Consider the following 26153-nt stretch of genomic DNA (forward strand, 5'->3'; position numbering starts at 1 on the left):
CCACGTGGCTTAGAGCAGACTGGTTAGTTAGACTGAGTTACTATAGCAAGATTAGTAGGAGAGTCAAACTCATAGAGAACTGTGCTAATGATTCAATAAATCACATTGAACTTACTTCAAAGTCTGGAGTATCTTTTGGTCAAAGCTGCATCGAGTTGCAGCCTGCGTTATCCAAGAGTACATAACACATCACCAGGTTCCTTCCAGTGGGAGGAGGTGACATATGGAACATCTCCCAGTTCGCTATCCACTGTTGCATCAGTCAGGTGAATGACAGACCTCTGCAAGTCAGGAGAGAGTTTACTTTGTTCTGCCTGAACATAGAGAGAAGGCAGAGTGTTCAAATGGCTTTGCCAGGAGAGTGAGTTACTCCATAATGCAGGATTCCATCGATTGCCCAGGCATGACTTTGCAGACACTGCTCCTCAATGCTGTGTACCCCACAACCTCAAAGGTTGCTATTCGCTGAGGATGCAATTCGTGTGCGACCACTCAGCGCATCGTGTTGATGAATGCCCACTACCCTGACAGCAATCATGATGCTTTCTTTTTGCAGCAGTCTGCTGTTCCTTCAGCCTTTCAGCCAGCACATCAATCTGGGGGTGGATGTGGGGTGACAAGCCTGTGCAAAATGACAAGATGTTCTGCCATGGGAAACGTAGTACAGCAGACTGCTGAGCTACAGTTTCATTGTCTGGACTGCTCTGGAGGAGTAATGGCCCTGATTCATGGGGGTCAACTGTATCTTCCACAAACTGGCCGTCACAATGGCACAGACCTTGCTACCAGGGATACAGTATGAAGTTCAGGAGGATGAAGAGGAAGGAAAAATGAAGAGGCAGCCAGCATATCCAAATTTCAGCTGGGTTTGCCTCACTTGGGTACTGCTCCCATGATCATAACTCCAAATCCCCATTGTCTAATAGCTCCACAGCTTATCCCTTCTCTGTTACACAGGCAAAGAACCTGGGGGCGCTGGGCTTGTTGACCCATGGGAGGGTGGTGGCGGTGGGGGGGGGGAAGCGCGGGGGGGGGGGGGAACCGGGAGGCAACCGCTTGTGGCACTACCATGCCAACCCCTGGATTGTGTGTACCATTGCGGGGGCAGACCTTGTCCCTGCCTGCCTGCCCCACCAACTATCCATACCCCCACAGACTGCTGAGGCCTCTGGCCTTGCAGCTGAAGGTTATTGCTCAAAGGGAATTGGTAATCGTGGTTAAGTGAATATTGCACACATCCCAAGTGGATCCCCGTGGTAGGCAGGGCATACAGCATGTGGGAGTCATTGCCTAGCATCCAAATCAGATCGTGGTGCCTGAACACTGCGGGAGGCAACACCACACACGCAGCAGCCAACATCCGAAAACCCAGGAGATGGGACACAGCTCCGGGGGATATGTCCACGGCCGGAGGGTGGGTGAGTGCCACGGGCCGGGAGCCTATGTACAGTTGTCCGGCACATAGGCCGCTGCCTTGAGTATCTGCCGACATTGCTGCTGCTGCCACCATTGCTGGAGTCTGGCCGTATCGCCTAGCAGCAGCACCACTAGGGCAACCTCTGCATCTGACATCCATTCCACAGTGTTCAATATCTGTAAGGAATTGGGAGAGGGTGTTAGACTGACAAACTAACATAGGGGGTGCCCTATGTTAACAGAAAGGTGTTTCACTTCCTCAATGTACAGCTCGTGTGCAACCACCAGATGAAGATCATGCACATGTGTGCCCCCTTCCCGGGGAGTGCCGATGAGAGCTACATCCTGGGGCAGTCGGTCAACCCCATCCTCTTTGGGGAGCACCACAGGTTGGGCAGCTGGCTCCTGGGGGACAAGGGATATCCATGGAGGCCGGAGACTGAAGTGGGGACCCGCTAAATGAGACCCATGTGGCCACGCGGGCTGTGATTGAGCGGTGCATCGGAGTGCTCAAGATACAGTTCTGAGGCCTCGACAGCTCAGATGGTGCATTCCAGCTTTGCGGTGGCCTGCTGTGCCCTCCACAACCTCGCACAGCAGTGGGGCGAGGTGCTGGAGGTTGGTGATGTGGAACATGTGGCCGCCTTCGAGGAGGAGGAGGAGGACGAGGATGATGAGGCGTTGGACAAGCAGTGGCTGCAGGGAGGGACTGGAGGCCCAGCTGGAGGCTGAAGGACAGGCGGCAGCGGCGATGGTCCGGCAAGCCTGGATGGCCAGGGAGGCCCTCATCCTCGGCCATTTCACTAGGACGTGTCCTGGTCCGTCATTGCTACCTTACCACATTACTACTCCACCCACATTTACCACCCCACAGGGTATGTGTCACATCACTCCAGGGACTGTGTCAGCCCCGTCAGCAGGTCACTGTCGAGGGCTGGAGGGTGTTGATAACCCGCAGAGAGCTGGGCTTTGGTACTCCTCAATGTATGCCATAGTCTGACCCCTGCCTGTCTGCTTAGTTCTCGCTCACACCCATCACCTGCACATGGTGATGCATTGTGGAAGAAAGTGACAGAGGCTTCCTGCTGGTTGTGCACAAGGGTGTTTAATGTTCTTTACAGGTCCCCACTCTCTCGATGGTGCCCCCCCCCCCAACCCACCCAACTCCCACCCTCCACACCCTCCTCACCCCCTACCTACCCCCCCCCCCCCCTCCCCCGGTGCCCTCAATAATGTTCGATGTTCTTTGCCCTCCAACTCTACCACTATGTCTTGGTGAATCCCCAGGGTGCACAGTAGCGGTGGAGACTGCCAGCTGCCTAACTCGTCTTGCGGCCTTCAATGTCCCTGGTGGGCGTCCTCTGGTGGCTCTGGGGCCGGAGGGCTCTGGCTGACTTGTCGACGGCACATGCACAGCCGTGCCACCCTGTCCCGTGTGCTGACTTTGAGAAGTGGCCTCATCAGAGGGATGGAACTCAGGGGAGCTGGTGGCCACCGTCGCCACTCCATGGGATGGGTCCGGGTTGGCACCCAGCCCCCCTCCTCCCAGTTGGTGCCCATAGAGCCCTGGGGTTTGCCATGGAATGAAGAGGCAGCTGGTCTGAGCCCCAGCTGCCCCTGCACCATCTGGCTCTGCCAGCCCTGGCCATTCCCCATGGTCTGCACCATCATACTGATGCCCTTGGTGATGCTCCTCAGTGACTGAGCTCCTCCATGCTCTGCAGCGCCTTAGCAATATCCATCTGCGAATGGGACAAGCTCGGCAGCACCTCGCCCATGCCCATCTGAGTGCGGGATATGTCCCGCAAAACCTCATGAAGGTCGGCCCGGTACTGGGTCACATCCCCCAGCCAGTTGCACATTCTGCCGAGACCCTTAGCCATGACCTTTACCGACTGCACGGTGGCTTGGACACCTTCATTAATGGTGTCGACATTGTGCACCAGGCTCTCCACCGCGGTCGCCACCCTAGCAGTGCTGGCCTCAGTGCCACTCATTGGTGGCAACATTTCCTGTGCCCGTAGCCTCTGGGACTCCTCCAATTGGCAATGGATCAGCTGGAGTGATGCTGACATCTCCCTCTGAATGTCCCGGCCGCTCCCTATCATCTTCATCAGCTCCAAGAAACTCTGTATCACAGGCTCAGCATCAGGCTGGGACCCAGCTGGCCCCTGGGATCCAGCAGACCTTGAACTGCTGTCTCGCCTGGGGGTTCCTGCCCCCACCTGATGCGCATAATCAGCAGCGTGGTGTTCACCAGATTGTGCCCCAGAAGCCTGACTACTAACATTTCCCACCGAGGTGTGTGTATCTATCTTGGTGGAGAGTGGGGATGACAGCTGTGCCGCGACTATAATGGTTGCGTCCTTGAAGTTCTCCTTCAAAGTGGTCTCCGGGGCAGCAGAAGATGTTGTCACCTGGGATGGGCCGGTGCCTTCGGCTGGAGGACCTGCGGGAGTATGGACATTTGGTCAGTGGAAGGGATGGATCAGTCTGTAAGACAATTACTACTCACGTTTGACAGGTCCTCGGGGTGGAGCCCGGTGGATCCTCACCAATGCGGCATCCACCAGCCTCTGTGTGGGTGACCAATCTGTCCTCGGACACCCCAGTCACCTCCAGGGGATTCTCCTTGAAGGAGGTGAGGATTCTTAAGTCCGGCACCCCCTCAGCCAGTCTGGGCCCTCTCCCGCCGGTTATGGCAGAGCTTTTCCTGAGGAGGCACAGAGAGCGCATCATTAGAGACAGGCATGGTTCACAGTGATGGGTAGGGGTTGTGGAGGGGGGGGGGTTGATGGGGAGGGGGGGTAGAGGGAGGATTGGGGTCACCTGAGGGTGGGTTCGAGGGGGGGGGGGGGTGTCTGCTCCTTTTGGTGGGGGGGGGGGGTGCGTTGGTATCTACTCTCTCGGCTGTTCAGTGTAGGTAAATGACCTTTTTCCGGCACTGGAGGCTAGACCTCCTGGTCACAGTCCCCGAGCTCACACATCCTCATCCCAGGAAGCACTGGCTGTCTTGTGACTGACTCTCCGGGACCCTCGGGGAACACGCCATCCCTCCTGGTTTCCATTGTGTCTAGCAGCCTCTCCAGGTCAGCATCCCCGAATCTTGGGGCCAGCCTCCTCGGCGCCATTGTGGTGAGCTGGCTGGGGTTCCTGAGCAAGTGCAGCTTAACTGCTGCTGGACCTCGTTAGCGAGGGGCTGGCGAACGCAGTCCCGATGAAACAGCTGGCGAACCTTTATTTACAGTGAGACACCCGTGAGGCTTCGTTAAGTGGACCAATTAACATTGAATTGCATTGCCGGCCTCACTGGGCCGAGCAACAGGAAGCTTGCGGCAATTCCCGCTCGCTACCACACACAGAAATTTTTCCGGAGAATCGCGCCCGAAGTGTTGATGCCAGGACTGAATTGCGTGCGGCTTGCATTCCCGTTAGGGCCGCTATTTGTGGAGCAATTCAGGACATGCTGATGGGCCAGCATCTAGAAATCCGAGCAATTCCCGGTCCAGCCGGCGTACTGGGCCTGGAGTTAGTGCCAAAGAGCGTGGCAGTTGGAGCTATTTTTAAGTGCTCCAGTTACCATCCACTCTCTGCAGCCACCAGGGAGGCTCAGCGAAGACCTGCTCCCGAGGTCAGGAGGCCAAGGTGGACCCACAGCTCCATGCCAGTGAGGAGCGGAGGGACACCCTCTCCCCCAGCCAGGGCCACAGACTCATGACTGCCCTCCTGAACAGTGCCTGGGAGGTGGTGGCAGAGGAAGTCAGCGCTGCCAGTCTCATGAGGAGGAGACAGCTGGTGATCCTGAGGGGTGGGGGGGGGGGCACTGGTCCTTTGCCCTGAGAGGGTTCCGTAGGCCACAGTGGTGTCCTCTGGTTGGGGTGAACTCTGCTGATCCCCTGCTTTCTCTGCAACGGGACAGAGCTTCTGAGGAGTGCCAATCACTTGTGGGATCCTGATTGAGCTTGGCCCTTTATGATACAACTGGGGTATGAGGGTGTCCACCGGGCGGCCTGGATGGGCTCTCAGATGAGCCGAGGCCTTCTGAGCATTTACAGGACCCAGGCAGCCAGGAGCCGTAACACCAAAGGGGTGCGTTTAAAAGACAGACTGCAACAATGGCGGTCTAAGCCACGTTACACTGATCCCAAGGGGGACACCCCAAGTTCACGGACTTGGAACCATCATTACCCGCTACTGCCCCTGGCCCAGGCAACCATCCCCCAGCAAATCCAACAGTTATCAATGGTTTTTCAGTGTTTCTTTAGCCTCCCGCTCACTTTCCGCAGCCATGGCACCCAGTCTACGTTTGTAAATAATTGTAGTAATTTACGCCCGCGAGACTGCCACCTGAGAGGAGTGGAGCATCGCGGAAGGGTGGAGCAAACTGTGTCCAACCTGCTAATCACATTTAAATACATCCAAATGCTGTTTTTCATGCCACTGTCGGTGCGGGCACAAACCTAGTTCTCGCCACCAGCGAGGGACCGGAGCATAGCGTCCAAATCAGCACCAGGCGCGACCTGCGGATGCCCAATTCTTCGTCTGATTGCTGTTCACATTTGCGGCGGTGCGAGGCGGAGAATTTTGCCCACCAGAAAACATCCCCAACTAACTTCATCTAACAAACCATCTAATATTCCATACACAGGTCTATTAATCGCTCTATCCATTCTCTTATTACCTGTCTTCCTTATGCCTTTGCCTGGCCTACTACTCCTATGCAATGCTACCCTGATGGCTGGTAGAAAGCTGTTGGCTTTCAGTGGGGAAGTCTGTCGATGGTCTTGCAGGTTGACTTCAAGTATCTCCGTCCTGAGAATGCCCGTCTTTTGACTGCACCATCTTGTCAGGGGTGGCAGCAGTCTGGGTCGTGAGGCACGATCGCTTGAACAAAGACTAGAGTTGGATACAACTGAGGCTTTATTGCTCTAAGATGTGTGGCCTCCCACAGCAGCTGACAAAATGGCTGCTGAGTGGAGGACACGCATATTTATACTACGCCTACTGGGTGGAGCCAGCAGACAGGGACTACCGGCGAACCTGTAGTACAGGTCCTACCTTACATCACCTAATACAGGTGCAACAGTGGTTTACCACCTGTCGGCTGGATGATAAGAAACAGCAAACAAGTCGTGATTCAAGACAGCAGGTTCATGCTCTACATGGCCATCATCACACCCCGAGGGTGGTGTTTCAGCAATTCTGGAAATTCTGGAGCACAGATTTCTGAGTGCTCTGACACTTTGAAAGCTCTTACGAGTGCTGCTATCCCAAAGCTCTGATGGCAGCAATCTGTGCTTCCATTGCAGCGCACAAGATGTTGTGCGACTTCTACTTGTGCTGTAATGGAAGCTGAGACGTCAGTCACCAGATGCTGAATCGTAGTCAGGTCCATTACATTTTAAGAGAGTTGGCCGCCATTTCCACACTGAATAGGATGGACTCCAAACTCTGTGTAAAGCCCTCTGACAAATTGAAGCTGGCTTCCTTTACAGTGACAACTAGCTCTCTGGCAAGTCTGCAATGCACCAAGCATTTCTTTGTCCATGTCTGTCAACCTTCCCAAAACGGCGCCAATCAGACGGGCATCGCGCCACCCCAAAGGTGTGGAATGCTCAGCATCTTTGGGGGCCGAGCCCCAACATTGAGGGGCTAGGCCGACGCCGGAGGAATTTCCGCCCTGCCAGCTGACGGAAATGGCCTTTGTTGCCCTGCCAGCTGGCGCGGAAATGACATCTCCGGGCGGCGCATGCGCGGGAGCGTCAGCGGCCGCTGACAGTTTCCCACGCATGCGCAGTGGAGGGAGTCTCATCCACCTCCGCCATGGTGGAGACCGTGGCGGAGGTGGAAGGGAAAGAGTGCCCCCACGGCACAGGCCCACCCGCGGATCGGTGGGCCCCGATCGCGGGCCAGGCCACCGTGGGGGCACCCCCCGGGGCCAGATCGCCCCGCGCCCTCCCCCGGAGCCCGCCCATGCCGCCTTGTCCCGCCGTTCAAAAGGTGGTTTAATCCACGCCGGCGGGACAGGCAATTTATCGGAGGGACTTCGGCCCATCCGGGCTGGAGAATTGAGCGGGGGGGCCCGCCAACCGGCGCGGCGTGACTCCCGCCTCCGCCGAATCTCCGATGCCGGAGACTTTGGCAACCGGCGGGGGCGGGATTCACGCCAGCCCCCGGCGATTCTCCGACCCGTCGGGGGGTTGGAGGATGACGCCCCTTATCTGAATCCTCTGCAGCACAAGCTGTGAGCAACCTCACACTCACCCAGCCCACTCACCCAGAGACTCTCTACATTCAATTTCCACCTCTATGCCACTCTGTCTAGTTCGCATAGTGCCAGTATATAAACGTCCCACCATTCTCCCTGCTTACAGCCCCAATGTTGACCATGGCCTCCCTGTCATCGCCTCAGTGATAGTCGGCACCATCTCCTTCACAGGAGGGGTGAGAGGGGCGGTGGTAGTGGTGGTGGGTAAGAGCATGCAGCCATGTTTGTCTCTAGCTGGTTGTCCTGCAAGAGAGGAAATTATGTCAGTGAGTATGTTGCAATGAGTTGGGTGATGTGGCTGTCATGATTGAATAGCTGACAGTGTGTGAAAGCTGTGTGACAGTGATACATACAGCAGTGCTAAGTATGTGAAGGTGACATAAAGCAATAAATGTAGGGTTTACCGCCTTCTTGATAGGCACTGTTGGATGGTGAGTGAATGGGGAAGTGATTGGGATGGTGGGCTGCACATTGTGTGAGTCATTTGTAATAATGTGGCATTTTGAAATGCATTCACTGACTTTGATAGCTCATGAGCTGATGGAACATACAGTATAGAACGCAGGTCCTCAGAGCTAGACTAATGGCATTGACGGCAATGGCTATCTGCTTCACTGCCTTTATAATGTCTGTCTGGAAGGCCTATTGGTCCCTGAGGGAAGATGATCTTTCTCCTTCTGTTCATCTCCTTTGCTGCACTGTAGAGCCTTGGGACATGTCTTTAGCTCGTTGCACCATTTCAACTTCTGCATCTGCTCATAAACTGTTTTACAATCACTTCTGCCACCTGCTGCAGTCAGAATGCACCCTACGTCAGAGAGTGCAGGCTCTCTTTGAGCACTGCTAGCCTCGCGGGAACTTGGGTCCCGTGTGACAGGAAGCAAGTTTAGGGCCAGGATGCATATCTATCATTTTCTTAGCAAGCAGCACAAATGCTGCCTGCATTACCTTATTCAGCCTTGGTTAACCCGCGTATCATGATCCTCGCACCCAATCCACACCCAATTCAGAGCCAACTGAATTTTTAGCTTGAAATGTCCTGGTAGCGCACAAATAACTTGCTTTAGATACTTACCTTTAGACAGTCAAGCATACATTACTTGAAATGTTGTATTTGACCTAACTGATCAGCTTGATCACTGGATCAATCTTAAATTAAGTGTGCTCTTTGCTCATAGTCTAACTGTGTTAACTTTTTGACAGATAATTTAATCTTTCATTTATAACATTTGAACAATGGAAGAGAAAGGTATGAAAGTCTGATAGAGCTCTTAAAGATCATCATAAAGCGAGAGCTGATGAAAGGGTTAATTGAGTGGCACAAAAACAATTTATTACACTGTGAACAAAAAGTAATTTTTAAAATATTACTGCGCAAGTACTTGGCAAGAAAGTGCAGTGCCCCCCAGTTCATTTTGAATTGTAGGTATGCTGATTCGAAAAGATCAAACCTGGACTTGCAGCCGTTGTTAAATATTTAGCATTCAGCGTAAAACAGGTTCCCAGAATAGATTTCAGCCACTACAATGTAGGTGCAAATCATACACTATATGCTCAATGTAACAGAACACCTTCTGGACGCAGGGAGCACATAATTCAACTTTCATCAGAACACAACAATGCAGCAGTAAGGATAGATTATCCACTCTAATCAGCCTACTCCAGGAACTGATCTGACTACTTTAATCTCCTTGAGATGCAACCCATCTCAATGTTGTACCAGAAAGCTAAGACAATGAATTTTTAAGTTTTTACAAAGCGTTGTAGGCAGAGAAATGTTTAGTAGTTGAAGGAAAATGAGTTAAATACAGATAGAAACTACTAGAAGCTAGGCAGAGGACAACATGACCTTTTTACATCCAGCATACAAGTAATCCAGTCTGGCTTGCTAAAATAAACCTCCCTTTCTCTTAGAGCTGTCTAGATCCTTGCCTGAATTATATACATTTCAAGATTGTGAAATGCTCTAGAAAACTACTTTTTTGCTAGTCTGGGCCAACGTTACAGACTTAGATATGAAATGTCATCCAAGCAAGCCAATACTGGCTTTTACACAAATTCTCTCCATTTATTAGAAAAAAACAAATATTTTCATTTATATAAAAAGACTCGGTAATCATTCTGATCTAAGCACTTTGGTGTAGATCTTCCACTCTCCTTCCAAATGTTATTGGTGAAACTGGAGTCAGTAGGAGTAGAAAATAGCTATGAGACCTGCTATGTGGACCAATTAGCTGTGCACTCTGTGTTGGATTCTGGGGGATTCAGCAAAAAACGTTTAATGTCCCAGATTTGGTGATCAGTAACAATGCAATGGCACTTGCACTGACCACGAAATAAACTGCCCCCAAAGATTCAGCCATCTCTGTGACATAGATTTTCCCTATCCCAATGTCATTTTGATTCCTGTGCCATATTAAGGGGATCCTTAGCATCCAGCAGCAATGACGTTATCAGGCAGGTTAGGCAAACAATCACATTGAAGGATTCTCATAGATAGCAAACCAGGAAGTAAGTGCCACTGATTATCCTTCGCTTTTTCATCATTCCATGCATAGAAAGGTAAAACTTGGAACATAAAAATGTGATTAAGGTAAAAGTTGAGATAGTAATTTAATTTAAATATATATTTTATATATACCCTTTTCCCCAGGGTAGAGGGGTCAATTACTAGGGGGCATAGTTTTAAGGTGAGAGGGGCAAGGTTTAGAGTAGATGTACGAGGCAAGTGTTTTACGCAGAGGGTAGTGGGTGCCTGGAACTCGCTACCGGAGGAGGTAGTGGAAGCAGGGACGATAGGGACATTTAAGGGGCATCTTGACAAATATACGAATAGGATGGGAATAGAAGGATACGGACCCAGGAAGTGTAGAAGATTGTAGTTTCGTCGGGCAGCATGGTCGGCACGGGCTTGGAGGGCCGAAGGGCCTGTTCCTGTGCTGTACATTTCTTTGTTCTTTGTTTGTTCTTTGAAAAGATTGTGGATATTTTTAAATCATAAAGGAGAAACTTGACATAAATTAGTTTTTCAGGGCCTGTGAAGTGGTTCAGCAGTAATTATGAGCTCAGTACACTATTAAAAACCTAATCAATTACACCTCATTCAACAAAGTATAACATGTTCAAGGATTTTTAATAGCAAGATCAATACTGTAAAAGTGGAAGTTCACATCAATCCAAGTGACTTCAGAAGATTTCCATTTGCGGGGACTTCAACAGGGCACCTGTGAAGGAGCAGGGAATCATGGAGAGCAACTTTGGAACTTCTGCGTTTCACAGCATATGTGCAGATGTCACAAGTTGCTATCAGTTTCACAGTTGTAACGATGGCGAACACTGACAATTTTGCCACCATGCCAAACCCAAAGTTGGGATCAATAATTCTGAGGCCATTAGATAGGCTGGGATCAGGAGTGCATTTGGTTAGGGCGGCATGTGGCGCAGTGGATAGCACTGGGACTGCGGCCGCTGAGGACCCGGGTTCGAATCCTGGCCCTGGGTCACTGTCCGTGGGGAGTTTGCACATTCTCCCCATGTCTACGTGGGTTTCATCCCCACAACCCAAAGATGTGCATGTTAGGTGGATTGGCCATGCTAAATTGCCCCTTATTTGGGAAAAAAAAAAATTGGGTAGTCTAAATTTATATTAAAAAAGTGCATTTGGTTGCTGAACAGAAGTCTCACTTAACTGAGGAAAGAAGAAGATCTGGGCCTTTACTGCCTATATCTTCATGACATTACTGTATAAACACCGAAGATGATATTGGTCTTGAGTGAAAACATACACCAGGCAATGGTGAATCAGCAGCGGCTTTTGCACTCAAATAATTGTATGTAATGTAAAGTGGCTGCCAATTTGCTAACCCTGTTTGGCGTTGATATGCAAGACCAAATTATTATACACTGCAACTGTTGAAAATGTGATTTATGTTGCAATGGATGACATTGCAATGAGGAATAATGCTTCAGTAGAAGACTTAAGTAATCAATGGCTCGAGTTTAGGTTTGATATTCAGAAATCAGCATTTCCTGTAATTGGCAGTAACCTTCAGATATTTTAATTTCTTGCTTGGCACCCATGCAGTAATGTCAATGTCATCAAAAGAACTACTCTAAACAAAGACATACGACCATCTGATGGGAAACCATAAATTGCAAAAACAGAACTTGTTCACGTCTGGGCTTGATATCTAGAAAACCTGAAAACATTGCAGATGAAAAATGTGAGCATGAATAGCACGTAGAGCGAGATATCTGACATGACCCGAGGACTGGGCAGTGCTGTTGGGTGATTTATTTCATTTCCTTTACCAGTTTTGTCAGAAGCTTAAAGGTTATCTGCGACACTGAAATCATTTCCATGGTAATTCAGGTCGCTCTGCCTTTACGAAAAGCTGACCGGTAGAAACTCAAAAACATAATTTCCACTCCCGCAAACAAATTCACTGCTGCAGAACATTATTTGCGGAAACAAAAGCTCACATCACACAAAGCTCTTCCAATTTCTTCAATGTTCTCAAACTTCAGAGCACAACAGCATTTCACATTTGACTTTGCCGGCAGTTGCTAAAACCTGAAAAAGTAGTCATTTCTTTTTTCTTTGTAATATAATCTGCATAACACCTGCTAACAAGGTGTTGGAGGGCATTTTGTGATACTGGACTATGATATAAATTATAGGTGGCCCTGTAACTACATTTGTGCTCCCATATTATTTTTGAATAGTTCTGATTAAACAAAAGGTACTCATTGGCTTAGATGTCTGTTTAGAAGAGGCAATTTGTAGAAATAGATAGTGTATACACAATGCTGTTAATATCAGAAAAGACACAACATTTTGTGATATAAAATGGCTGAACAAGCCACATTCCCTGTAAACTGTCTCATGAGACCCAAGCGTGGGTATGTATAGAGAGTGTCCCCACAGCCGCTGATAACAGCTTCACAGAACAAGACATGCAATGTATCCTTGTTAAACTCAAGGACACAGCTGTAGACAGGACACATTATTATGTTAGTTTTGAATGATGTTCTGTATGAAGTTAGGGGGAGGTAAGACAACACCCACTTTAACCATATATGTGATGATTGACTGCATGTAATAAGTGTGATGCGAATATAGTTGATTGATTGTATGTAAATGAGAAAACAACTAATTCCGCCCCTTGAATCTGTATATTAACCCGTGTAAGCTTTAGCTCAAGTGGGAGAAGGCGCTGTCAATGCTGCGGAGTCTGAGACCTCCTCTCCCAGAATTCTGACATAATAAACTGCTTTTTTAAACTTATACTCAGGCCTTCGTGTGAATATTTTCACCTCTAACATAAGGAATGAAGTCAATCAAATATTATGACTGATTCTACTCATTCAGTTAACTGCTCAGGTTAGGAAAGTATGGATGATGCAGCTTATGCAGAAGATAAATAACCTCTGAACCATTCGGCCTTGAATGCAAATAACTTTGATAACTTCTCGATAGAAACAATTACTGCAGAAAGGTGAGAACTACTGATGAGATGAAAAATTAATTTACTGAACATTTATATTTTTGTGCGTTATTGCATATGCCACAATTATACTGTTCTTTCACAATGATGTTTAAAGCGAATAACTTAAAAGTTAATTATCACTAATATTGTTTTCATAAATTATACTGAAGAAAAGAAAGTAATGGATTTATTGTATTAATATGCATATATAAGACCATAAGACATCGGAGCAGAAGTAAGGCCATTCGGCCCATCGAGTCCACTCCACAATTCAATCATGGCTGATTTCAACCCCATTTACCCGCTCTCTCTCCATAGCCCTTAATTCCTCGAGAAATCAAGAATTTATCAACTTCTGTCTGAAAGGCACTCAGTGTCCCGGCCTCCACCACCCTCTGTGGCAATGAATTCCACAGACCCACCACTCTCTGGCTAAAGAAATGTCTCCTCATCTCTGTTCTAAAGTGACTCCCTTTTATTCCAAGGCTGTGCCCCCGGGTCCTAGTCTCCCCTGCTAATAGAAACAACGTCCCTACGTCCACCCTATCTAAGCCATTCATTATCTTGTAAATTTCTATTAGATCTCCTGTATAGCCACGTATTAGGAATGAACTTGCGCATTTCTGAAGAATAGAGATATGTTGTCAAAACCTTTTGTCTTGTACTCATCAGGAAAGATGCAAGAATACCCAATTTCAAAGGGAGCAAGTCAACTCTGATTGCTCAAGGTGTTGTAATGGAGTATGCACAGGGAACTACTGTCCCCCATGCTTTTGTTTAATTCAAAATTATTTTGGAGAAGTAATATTCAAGCCAATAACATTGCCCAAGAGCTGTAGTCAGTAGCTAGACTAGCTAGTAGATTGGGAAAGACATTTCAGTTCTGTTGGTAAAGTTTGTTTGTGTCAATGTTGATTCTTGATAATTGTATGAGAGGCATTTTGAGTGATTTGAGATCCGAGCCCTATAAGGGACATTTCTCTTGGCATGTGACCAGCTTCTTTGTCCTTTCTACCAGCTGCTGGTCTATTGGATGAGCCACGGGAGCTTCCTTGCTCAGATCCCAATTATTTAAATAAAATTAATGTATACGGTGCATTCAGGAGGCTTCTGCCTACTTTAGTTTGGTGCCTCATGTTACCATTGAGATAATGGAAAAGAGTTGCATTCTGTGTGACGAAACTATTTGCTGTTTTTAAACTGCTCAGTTTCCATCAAGGCATGAAGGGTTAAAATAAACTCCGAGTTAAATCTTCTGAACTGGTTATGAGCCTTTGATACGTGTTTCACCATTAGAATCAAGATCCAAATGTGCGAATTATGTTGATTCTAGCTCTCTAATAATAATAATCTATTTTTATTGTCACAAGTAGGCTTACATTAACACTGCAATGAAGTTACTGTGAAAAGTCCCTAGTCGCCACATTCTGGCGCCTGTTCGGTTACACAGAGGGAGAATTCAGAATGTCCAATTCACCTAACAGCACGTCTTTTGGGACTTGTGGGAGGAAACCGGAGCACCTGGAGGAAACCCACGCAGACACAGGGAGAACATGCAGACTCCACGCAGACAGTGACCCAAGCCGGGAATCAAACCTGGGATCCTGGAGCTGTGAAGCAACAGTGCTACCCACTGTGCTACCGTGCCGGCCACACTAGGTAGAGAAGAGATTGATCAAATGTGTCATTCGCGTAAGTCTCATCCTGTCAGTGGACTTGATAACGGAAGCTTCTGAGATCTAATTACCATCTTTCAGGGCAAAGATCTACTCAGCACTCTTTTTTTAATGTAACAGACTTTAGCCAAGCAGTATTTTGCATGTATAGTACTTCATCTTACAAAGTGATATTCCTCATCAAGAGTTTTGCTGTAACCTTTAGCACAGCAAAAAAAAAAACTGTCTGTTTTGTGCATTAATATGGATCAGAACATTTTCAGTGTTCTTTTACAGTTAGATTAGGCAGATTTCCCATTATCTAAAGCAACTCTTTCTGGAAATAAGGGGGAAACTATGTTTTGGCACTTCAATTGTCTGTTGCCCTACAAAGAATGCAAATAGAAAATACCACAGATGGACCCTGTACCTCCAATAAGTCAGATTTGTCAAACTGCTTTAAAAATGAAAACAGCTTTATGTAGCTGCCATTACTGTCTGTGCATCTGTGTGAAACAAACAGAAATATTATTTGGAACAGGTTATAAAAATGTCAAAAATGTAAAGAATTGAATATAAGATAGAACAGGTCTGTCCACATGAACTGATACACATACATCTCAAACTAACAAGGCAGTATTAAGGATAAAATCTGAATTTGCATGCGATTATAAACCCTCACGTTTAAAGATAGTTTCGAAACAAGCTACGCACAAGTGTAATTATGCTGCAGTGGTTGTCATGCAGTAATTATGTTTCTAACTAGGTCTACATACAAAATGTTGCAATCTAATTGTTGATTGTCACTGTATTATAGAAGGATATTCTTTTTTTTTACAGGATTAGGACTGGACTGGACGGCAGAAATTAATTTATTGAGCTGAATCCCCTTGGTTGAGAATCAAAAGTAAAATAAAATGTTTGATTTAGTGCAATTCAAACTTGAGTATAGTCAGAGTTAAACAAAGTTGTATTAAGCACATTTTGTGGCAGAACCTTCAATTTCAATGATGAGCAGTGGGGGGAGGGACAGGGCACTATAAAATAGGCAGTAGTGAATCAGTAGTCTGTAAGACACACCTCTGATTTTCCTTTCTATTCAAGGTAATGATGATCAAACTAATTGAGGATGGTGACAGCAGTACAGTGGTTGGGGGTGGGGGTGGGGGGTGAGGGTTGGCGATGAGGGATGAATTGGTAAGCTAAAGGGAAAGGACAAGGCAATAGAGCAGTTAGTGATACAGGGAGTGATGACCAGAATGTGACAGAAAGGGACAGAGCATACCTAATTAAAAATGCTCCAGCAGATAAAGGCAGAGTGTAGAAGAACATTAAAAAGACAAAATTAAAGGTCCTTTTATCTGAATCCATGCAGCATACGGAACAAAACGGGTGAACACATTGCATAAATAGGAGTAAGTAAGATCTGATAGCCATTACAGAGACATGGCTGCAAGTCTGGGATCTGAATATTCAGAAGTATTTTGTCACGTGAGAGTACCCTTTAAGAAATGGGTGTTTAAGAAACGTCCCTTTAAGAAATGGAGCTGCTCATGTTACTGGAGTGATGTCAGAGTGTGGGTTTTGAGTTTCAGTTTGAGAAAGCTTGGGAGTATCTGTGAGCTGCACTGCTGCTGATCTCTGCCATGAAGGAATATCTCTTAATCATTTGGTGAATTCAGAAGAATTATAAATGTTTTCAGTCTTGAATGTAAACCCTAATGTGCTCCTGTTTGAAGGTTTGTTAAGTTTTTGGATGTTAAAAGAACAGCATACAGACAACTTAGTGTTGTATTCTTTGGGGGATGTATTTGATTTACTGGTTGCTAAGATATTCACTGTTTGTTTTAAAAAGGTTAACTTGAGTTCATAGAATAAACATTGTTTTGTTTTAAAAACCACTGGTCCATTTTCTGCTGTACCATACCTGTAGAGTAAGCCGTGTGCTCCCCATACCACAGTCTATTAAAAGTTGTGGGTCAGGTGAACTCCATGATACACTTTGGGATTCTCTAAACCCCGACCCATAATAATTGGGGGCTCGACCGGGATAAAAGTCTATCTATTGGATTGGCTTAGTGAACTTAAAGACAGTGAGGGATGAGCATATTGTGGTTGCTTTTCAGGTGTGGTATTTCAGTTAATTAGGGAGTGTGTGGACAATGGCTCTTTCAGAGGCTCAGAAGTTCTTGGGGGTGGAGACGGTCACACGCAGTACCTTACGGACAGAGACTAGAAGTAGACTGTTAGATTTGGCAAAAACATTGCAGTTAACTTTACCTGACAAAATGCGAAAAGATGAGGTAATTATGGCGAACTTCACAAAATGGCCATGAAACATGACAGTCAGTTAAAATTGGCAGACGTAAAGGGAAACGTACAGTTGAATGATAGTGATGAGGATAGTGAGAAAGAGCGTCAAAGTCGAAGGCGTGGTGGGAATCTATTTAAATATGTCCAAGCATTGCCAAGGTTTGACGAGAAGGAGGTGGAAGCCTTTTTAATTTAATTTGAGAAGGTAGCTAAACAAATGAAATGGCCACAGGACACATGGGTATTATTGATTCAAACAGAGCTGGTAAGTAGAGCTCGTGAAGTGTTTGCATCACTACCGGAGGAGGTATCTGAGACGTATGAGGAAGTGAAAAAATCCATCTTAGGTGCATATGAACTAGTGCCTGAAGCTTACAGACAAAGGTTTAGAAATTTAAGGAAAGAATTTGGTCAAACATACATGGAGTTTGAAAGGCTCAAACAGAGTAATTTTGATAGGTGGATAAGGGCTTTGAAAATAGACCAAACGTATGAAGCTCTCAGAGAAATTATACTTTTGGGGGAGTTTAAAAATTCAATTCCTGATGTAGTGAGAATTCATGTGGAAGAGCAGAGGGTTAAAACTGCGAGGATAGCAGCAGAAATGGCAGATGATTATGAATTAGTTCATAAATCAAAGCTTGGTTTCCGACATCAGTTTCAGCCTGTGAAGGATAGAAACTGGGGACATGAGAAATACTCAAGTGGTAGAGGTAAAGGTGATCTGATGGGAAATGTTAAGGAGAGTGTACCTCAGACTAAAAAAGAAATCCAGGAGGGTGGAAAAGAAATGAAAAGTTTCAAATGTTTTCACTGTAATAAACTAGGCCATGTAAAGTCACAGTGTTAGTTGTTGAAGAAAAGCACTGGGAAGATTGATGTGGTAAAACAGGAGAAGACAGTGGGATTTGTTAAAGTGGTAAAGGAAAGCCCAAGGGAAGCGAAGGAGGTACAAACAATTGTCCAGCCTGTCAAGAGGTGATTGATAAGAAGGTGCCAGATGTCTTTAAAGAATTTACTTGTGTGGGTAATGTTTACTCATGTGTATCAGGAGGAGTAGGTAAAGAAGTCACAATTTTAAGAGATACGGGAGCTAGTCAATCTTTAATGGTAAGAGATGAGGAGTTATGTAGTTTGGGAAGAATGTTGCCAGAAAAGGTGGTAATATGTGGAATTCAGGTTGAGAGGAGTAGTGTTCAATTTTATAAGGTAAGGTTGGAAAGTCCAGTGAAGAGTAGTGAAGTGGTAGGAGTAATAGATAAACTATCTTGTCCAGGAATACAGTTTATCTTGGGCAATGATATAGCTGGATCGCAGGTGGGAGTGATGCCTACTGTGGTTGATAAGCCAGTGGAAAATCAGACAACTGAAGTGTTGAAGGAAGAATATCCTGGTATTTTCCCGGATTGTGTAGTAACAAGGTCGCAAAGTCACAGGTTAAGCCAAGAGGAGAAATCAAAGAGTGAAGATGAAGTTGAAGTGCAATTATCAGAAACGATTTTTGATCAGATGGTTGAAAAAGAACAAGAACAGGTGGAGGATGAGGCGGATATTTTTGTTCAGGAAAATTGGCGGCGTTACAACAGAAAGATGTAGAAATAAAATGGATGTATCAGAAAGCATACACGGAAGAGGAATCTGAGTGTATACCAGAGTGTTATTACCGTAAAAGTGATTTCTTGATGAGAAAATGGAGACCTTTACACATGCTGGCGGACGAAAAGTGGGCAGATGTTCATCAAGTAGTATTGCCGGTAGGGTATAGAAAGGAGGTGTTGCGAGTTGCACATGAGGTACCAGTGGGAGGTCATTTGAGGATGAGGAAAACTCAAGCTAAAATCCAGAAACATTTTTATTGGCCTGGACTTCATAAAGATGTAGTTAAATTTTGTCAATCATGTCACACATGTCAAGTGATAGGGAAACCTCAAGCAGTGATAAAACCAGCGCCCTTAATATCTATTCCAGCATTTGAAGAACCTTTTACAAGGGTCCTAATTGATTGCGTAGGACCGCTTCCGAAAACAAAAAGTGGGAATCAATATCTTTTGACGATAATGGATGTGTCTACTAGGTTTCCAGAGGCCATTCCAGTACGTAATATTACAGCTAAAAAGATTGTGGAGGAGTTACTGAAATTCTTTACGAGATATGGACTACCCACAGAAATACAATCGGATTAAGAATCAAATTTTACCTCAAAGTTATTCAAAGAAGTTATGGATAGCTTATGAATAAAACAATTTAAATCAACTGCGTACCATCCAGAATCGCAGGGAACGTTAGAAAGGTGGCATCAGACATTAAAGACAATGTTGAGGGCTTATTGTCAAGAGTATCCAGAGGATTGGGATAAAGGAATTCCATTCGTACTGTTTGCAATTGGGGATGCACCTAATGAGTCAACCAAATTTAGTCCTTTTGAACTAATTTTTGGTCATGAGGTAAGAGGACCACTTTAATTGATTAAGGAAAAATTGGTGAGTCAGAAATCAGAACTTACATTATTGGATTACGTGTCAAATTTTAGGAAACGATTAAATAGAGCAGGTGAATTGGCTAGACAACATTTGAAAGTTGCACAAAATGTGATGAAACGGGTCGCGGACAAGAAATCCAAAGTTTGTAGTTTTGCCAGTGGAGATAAAGTTTTAGTATTGTTACCAGTGGTAGGTGAATCTTTAAAAGCTAGGTTTTGTGGACCTAATCAGATTGAAAGGAAATTAAGTGAGGTGAATTATGTGGTAAAAACACCAGACAGAAGGAAGAATCACTGAGTGTGTCATGTGAATATTCTTAAAAGGTACTTTGAAAAGGAAGGAGAGAAAAAGGAGGAGGTTTTAATGATTCTAACTCAAAGTGACAAACCAAATCCAGATGACTGCGACTTCGACATACCTCAAATTAAATTGGAACATGAGGATGTTCTTAAAAATTGGGATAAATTATTGAGTTATCTTCCAGAGGAAAAATGAACTGACCTGAAAGAGTTATTGATATCAAATGGGCAAGTTTGTGGAGATAAATTGGGAAGTACTAAAATGTAGATGTGGAAAATGCTGTTCCGATCAAACAACATCCATACAGACTTAACCCTTTAAAATTGGCACAGGTTTACAAAGAGATTGAGAATATGCTTAAAAATGGCATAATTGAAGCCAATGGAGCTCACCCATAGTGATGGTACTAAAAGCAGTGTACCCAACGGTGTGTGGACTATAGAAAGGTTATTGCAGTTACAAGAACGGACTCGTATCCAATCCCACGTTTGGAGGATTGCATTGAGAAAGTGGGACAATCAGTTTTTATTTCCAAATTGGATTTAATTCAAGGTTACTGGCAGGTACCTTTATCCGAAAGGGCAAAGGAGATTTCAGCTTTTGTGACGCCAGGTGGTATATACCAATTCAAAGTTATGCCATTTGGCATGAAAAACGCACCAGCCACATTTCAACAGTTAACTAACAAAGTTGTTTCTGGATTACCCAATTGTGCGGTATACATCGACGATCTGATAATTTTCAGCCCAACATGGACAGAACATTTAAAACATCTGATGGAGTTATTCGATCGACTTCAGGAGGCGGGTTTGGTGTTAAACCTAGCCAAAAGTGAATTTGGAAAAGCCCAAATCACTTTCCTTGAGGAGTTTTCAATACCCTCGAGACAAAGGGAAATAATGCGATTTCTTGGCATGAGTGGATTTGATCGAACATTTGTGTAAAAGTTTTGTAGCATGATTGCTCCACTGATGGACTTGCTTAAGTAGTAACGTCGAAAATTTCAATGGACAGCGGACTTTCGACAGGCATTTGACTGCCTGAAAGCTGTGATAACCAATGCTCCTGTGTTGGAGTATTGCAAGGGACTCCAGAAACGACTTTGAACTAAAGTATCTGACTGTAAAGAGAAATGCTGAGGCATAGAGAAATGGACGGATCGTGCACAGACCTTCTTGTTCAAAGAGACTGTCAATCGAGAAGAATTTCAGTTGGAGGAAGAACGAAAATGGACTATATTATTATACCTGTTTGCGTGTGTTGTTTTTTTTGAAATGATAAAGTATATTTACTATGTGCATTTCTTAAAGGATGGTGAAAAGGTGAAAAATGAAACCATCTTGAAGTTGATGGTTTATTTTGTTTTCTTCGGCAGGGGGGGGGGGGGGGGGGGGAGGGGAGGTGTCACGTGAGAGTACCCTTTAAGAAAAGGGTGTTTAAGAAATGTACCTTTAAGAAATGGAGCTGCTCATGTTACTGGAGTGATGTCAGAGTGTGGGTGGAGCTGAGCTCCACTTCTGCTTTTTGAGTTTCAGTTTGAGAAAGCTTTGGAGTGTCTGTGAGCTGCACTGCTGCTGATCTCTGCCATGAAGGACTATCTCTTAATCATTTGGTGAATTCAAAAGAATTATAAATGGTTTCAGACTTGAATGTAAACCCTAATCATAGAATTTACAGTGCAGAAGGAGGCCATTCGGCCCATCGATTCTGCACCGGCTCTTAGAAAGAGCACCCCACCCAAGGTCCACACTCCACCCTATCCCCATAACCCAGTAACCCCACCCAACACTAAGGGCAATTTTGTACCCTATGGGCAATTTAGCATGGCCAATCCACCTAACCTGCACATCTTTGGACTGTGGCAGGAAACCGGAGCACCCGGAGGAAACCCACGCACACACGGGGAGGATGTGCAGACTCCGCACAGACAGTGACCCAAGCCGGGAATCGAACCTGGGACCCTGGAGCTGTGAAGCAATTGTGCTATCCACAATGCTACCGTGCTGCCCACGGTTAATGTGCTCCTGTTTGAAGGTTTGCTAAGTTTTTGGATATTAAAAGAACAGCAGATAACATAGAGTTGTATTCTTTGGGGGTGTATTTGAAGTAATGGTTGCTAAGATATTCACTGTTTGTTTTAAAAAGCTTAACTTGAGTTCATAGAATAAACATTGTTTTGTTTTAAAAACCACTGGTCCATTTTCTGCTGTACCACACCTGTAGACTAAGCCGTGTGCTCCCCATACCACAACCTATTAAAAGTTGTGGGTCAGGTGAACTCCATGATACACTTTGGAACCCGACCCATAACAATTTGATATTTTGAAAGGGCAGAAGGAAAGGAAAAGGTGAGTGTGGAATCTCTATTAATAAACATGCGTTCGGTAGTGAGAGATGACCTTGGCTCAGAAGAGCAAGATGTGGAACCAATTAGGGTGGAGATAAGAAATAGCGAAGGAAATAAGTCACTCATGGGACTAGTTTATAGACTCATTAACTGTAGCTACAATATAGGAAACATTATGCAGGAAGAAATAATGGGAGCCGGTAAGAAAGGTATTGTAATAATTGTGGGCAATTTTAATCTTCATGTAGATTAGATTAATCAAATTGGCAAAGGTAACCTGCAAGAGGTCATTAAGTATATTTGGGACAAATATTGAGAGGAATACCTTCTACAGCCAACCTGGGAACAGGTTATTTTAATCTTGGTAATATGTAATGAGACATAATTAATGACCTCATAGTAAAAGAGACACTTGGCAATAGTGACCTTTGCATGTAGATTTTCACAACATGTTTAAGGGTGAGAAATAAGGGCTTAAAACTAGTGTCTTCAGCTTAAATAAAGGGTATTGCAAGGATATGAAGACAGAGTTGGCTAAAGTGGAATGGGAAAATAGGTTAAAAGGCAAGGTGGTAGAGAAGCAATGGCAGACATTTAAAGAGATATTTCAGCACTGTCAGCAAATATATATTCAATTGAGAAAGAATACTCTTACGAGAAGGATGCAAAATCCTTGGCTACCTAATCAGTAAAGGATAATATCAAAATGAAAGAATAGTGGTAGATCAGAAAATTGGACAAATTTTAGAAACCAGCAAAGATTGACTAAAAAATAAGGGGGGAAAAATTAAGGTATGTGAGAAAGCAAGCTCGAAAAATAAACAAATAGTAAGAGTTTTGATGGCTATCTAAAAGGGAAAAGTGTAGCTAAAATGAGTGTTGGTCTCTGAGATGGTGAGACTGGGAATTCATAGTGAGGAACAAGAAAATTATGGAAGCATTTAACAGGAATTTTAGTATTAGTCTCTACAATAGAAGACCACAAAATAAATCCCAGGCAGGATAGCAAGTTTTGAGGACGGTACAAAGAGTCTACAATGGGAAAAAGATATGGCAAAAATCGAGCGGATAATGTATAATGTGAGAAGTGTGAGCTTATTCACTTTGGCAGGAAGTTTAAAAAAACAGAATATTATTTCAATGGAAAGATATTGCAGAAAACTGTGCACAGAGGGTTCTGGGTGTCTTTGTACATGAATCACAAAAGGCTGGTCGCAATTCATTCAGAGGCAAATAGAAAGTTGACCTATATTGCAAGGGAATGGAGCATAGAAGGAGCGAAATATTGTAATAGCTCCACAAGGCCTTCTGAAGCTCGGGTATCGGGATTGTATCTGAAGTACTGTATCTGGAGTACTGAAGTTCGGAGAATGTTCTTTCGACTGATTCCTGGGATGAAAGGGTTGCCTTATGATTAAAAGGTTGAGTAGGTTAGTCCTATCCTCTTTGGAATTTAGAACAATTAAATATACAAGATTCTGAGGGAGCTTGGCAGAGTGGATGCCTGGCGAATGTTTTCCCTTGTGGATGAGTCTATAACTAGAGGGGGCACAGTTTAAAAATAATGGGTCTGGCATTTAAGACACAGAGAAGGAAGAACTATTTCCCCCAGAGGGTTTTTAGGCTTTGAAATTCTCTTCCCCAGAGAGCAGTTGAGTCTGGTTCATTGAATAGGTTCAAGGCTGAGTTGGACAGACTTTTTGAACTACAAGGGAGCCAATGGTTATCAGGGGCCGGCATGAACGTGAAGTTAAGGCCACAATCAGACCAGCTGTGAGCTTGTTGAACGGTGCAGCAGGCTCGGTGGACCGAATAGCCTAATCCTGCTCCCATTACTTATGATCTTATCTTATGCTCTTACTTAGAAAGCCAACTTGGGGAAAATCGGATTGAAGAATACATCACAAAAGGTGGATGTTATGTTTAAGCCTAGAAATTTGAACTGTTTTGTTTTGGGACTTCATGAATTATTCTTTCAGATGCCATTTACAGTTTTCCCTTATCACATGTACATTCAAAGTTATTAATGTCTGAAGTTGCTGAGGACTTTAGAAACACTTGCACCAATGGTGGCCAATTCACTACTGCCTATTTTACACCCTTCATGGAAGTTGAAAGTTCTCTCCTTTATATCAAATGGAATGGATTCCTTTCACACAAGGAAGGTTAAATATATCATTCATTCTTTACAATTATCATCTTCAGTTTCATATCTACCATATTTGTATGGTTTGGAGGAGCCCAGGCCAAAGGATCTATATTGAACAGCATATAACCCCCTTAGAATTTTACTTATTTGGTCGAAACGAACTCCCAAACTAATCACAAAACCTACAAAAAAAAAACACTAGTAGATGCAGCAAACAATGAAACACGACAAATTCCTATTGATTTTCCAAACAATTGCCTAAAAGAGGTTCCGCATTATATAAACCATTTAGATTGTAGAAAGAATCCATTTGTAAACTTCAAGAGACAAAACAGACAATGTTCAAACGGTACCGATGTCATCAAAATATTCAGTAAGTAAACCACCTGCAAGTCCTCAATTTGTTCTGCATTTTCTACTCACTATATTTCACATTTGCTATCTGGCTTCACTCCTTGGGTGGACTGATAGCCATTTCCTTCTGAAGCTCGGGTACAAGTCTTCACAACTTTTTCCAGTCCTTCTTGGTTATTCTTTCTTCAAAGAATATGGATCTGGTCCCTTTGTTTTGGTCAACCTCAATCACTCAACAATATTGTACTTGTAGAACAAATCTTACAATTGAGTACATGAAACATCTCAAGATGTTCTGCTTTTCTTGGCATCTGACTGCAGCAAATGGACAATCAACACATTAAACATCACAAGCCGCTTCTGGCAGATTAAGGTATCCGAGAAACGGTGTCTGTCAGATCTGTGTGTGAACTCCAAGGCCTGTGGGTGTGTACGGTGGTGGGGCAGGGTTGGGCTTGATGCTTCGAGTTTTCATGTAGGAAATAAACTGGTCTGGAATCTCAGCTAGAACGTCCTTAGCCAGTCGAGCCATACTAAGCACATGATTTCCTGTGCGGTCAATGTAATCACGAAATGGCACAAACTGCAAGGAAGTAATAATTAATGGCATATTATTTTGTGGAGATGATAGATTACTGGCAATCAAGCTTTCACCAAATTTAGCAAAATTATTCTCAACAGGTAATGATCCACACAGCGAATGACCATAATTATATGTAATATAAAAGCAGACAAAACAAAATCATACAAATCATTGGATGGGATTTTCCAACCATTCCCGTTGGTGGGATTTTCCTGTCCCACCGAAGGTGACCCACAATGATGGGTTTCCCGGTGGCAGGATGGGTGAGGCACCTAAAATTCCACAGACATCAGGGACCAAAATACCCTGCTGACGACCAATGGCAAGCTGCCTCCATTGTCAGAAAACACGCCCCTGGCTGAGGGGGAAGCGGGTGCTGAAATATTCCACCCTTTGAATAATCTCACTGCTGCTTTGAAATGAACGAATATTCTCCACAATGGAGCAACCTTTTTCGTTACATCTCTCTATGCTTGACAGCAGGTATTATAACACTATCTCAAAGTACCAGAACATTTCTTGATAGTACAAACTGTATTCTACCAGGGACAGCTTCTCTTGTTTGATCAGAATTGGACATATGGATATGTTGCGCCCGAATTTGCTTACAAAATGACAGTGTATTAATAATGCATGTTCTTAAAATACAAATTGATCAGCAACTTGTGCTGAGAAAGAGCTCCCTCATAAATTTTGCCAAATTGCTTCTTGATAAATTTCTTCACATCTCATTTTTAACCTCCATTCAACAATTAATTAATTCCACATTATACTTCCCACGGACAGTTAAGTCTTATAA

At 44.7% G+C, this 26153-nt stretch overlaps 1 protein-coding gene across 2 annotated transcripts in view; it reads right to left on the minus strand.

The window, feature by feature from the left end:
- Positions 1-4284: 4284 nt before the first annotated feature.
- Positions 4285-26153, minus strand: part of LOC140393827 (copine-8-like) — an 873667-nt gene continuing 851798 nt past the window's right edge. For both annotated transcript variants that reach the window (XM_072480322.1, XM_072480321.1), the window contains one exon: positions 4285-25354. In XM_072480322.1, the coding sequence (XP_072336423.1) occupies positions 25166-25354 (189 nt within the window). In that variant the 3' untranslated portion in view covers positions 4285-25165. The remainder of the gene's footprint in view (positions 25355-26153) is intronic.

Source organism: Scyliorhinus torazame, chromosome 17 (genome assembly GCF_047496885.1).
Source record: "Scyliorhinus torazame isolate Kashiwa2021f chromosome 17, sScyTor2.1, whole genome shotgun sequence".
Taxonomy (NCBI): Eukaryota; Metazoa; Chordata; class Chondrichthyes; order Carcharhiniformes; family Scyliorhinidae; genus Scyliorhinus; species Scyliorhinus torazame.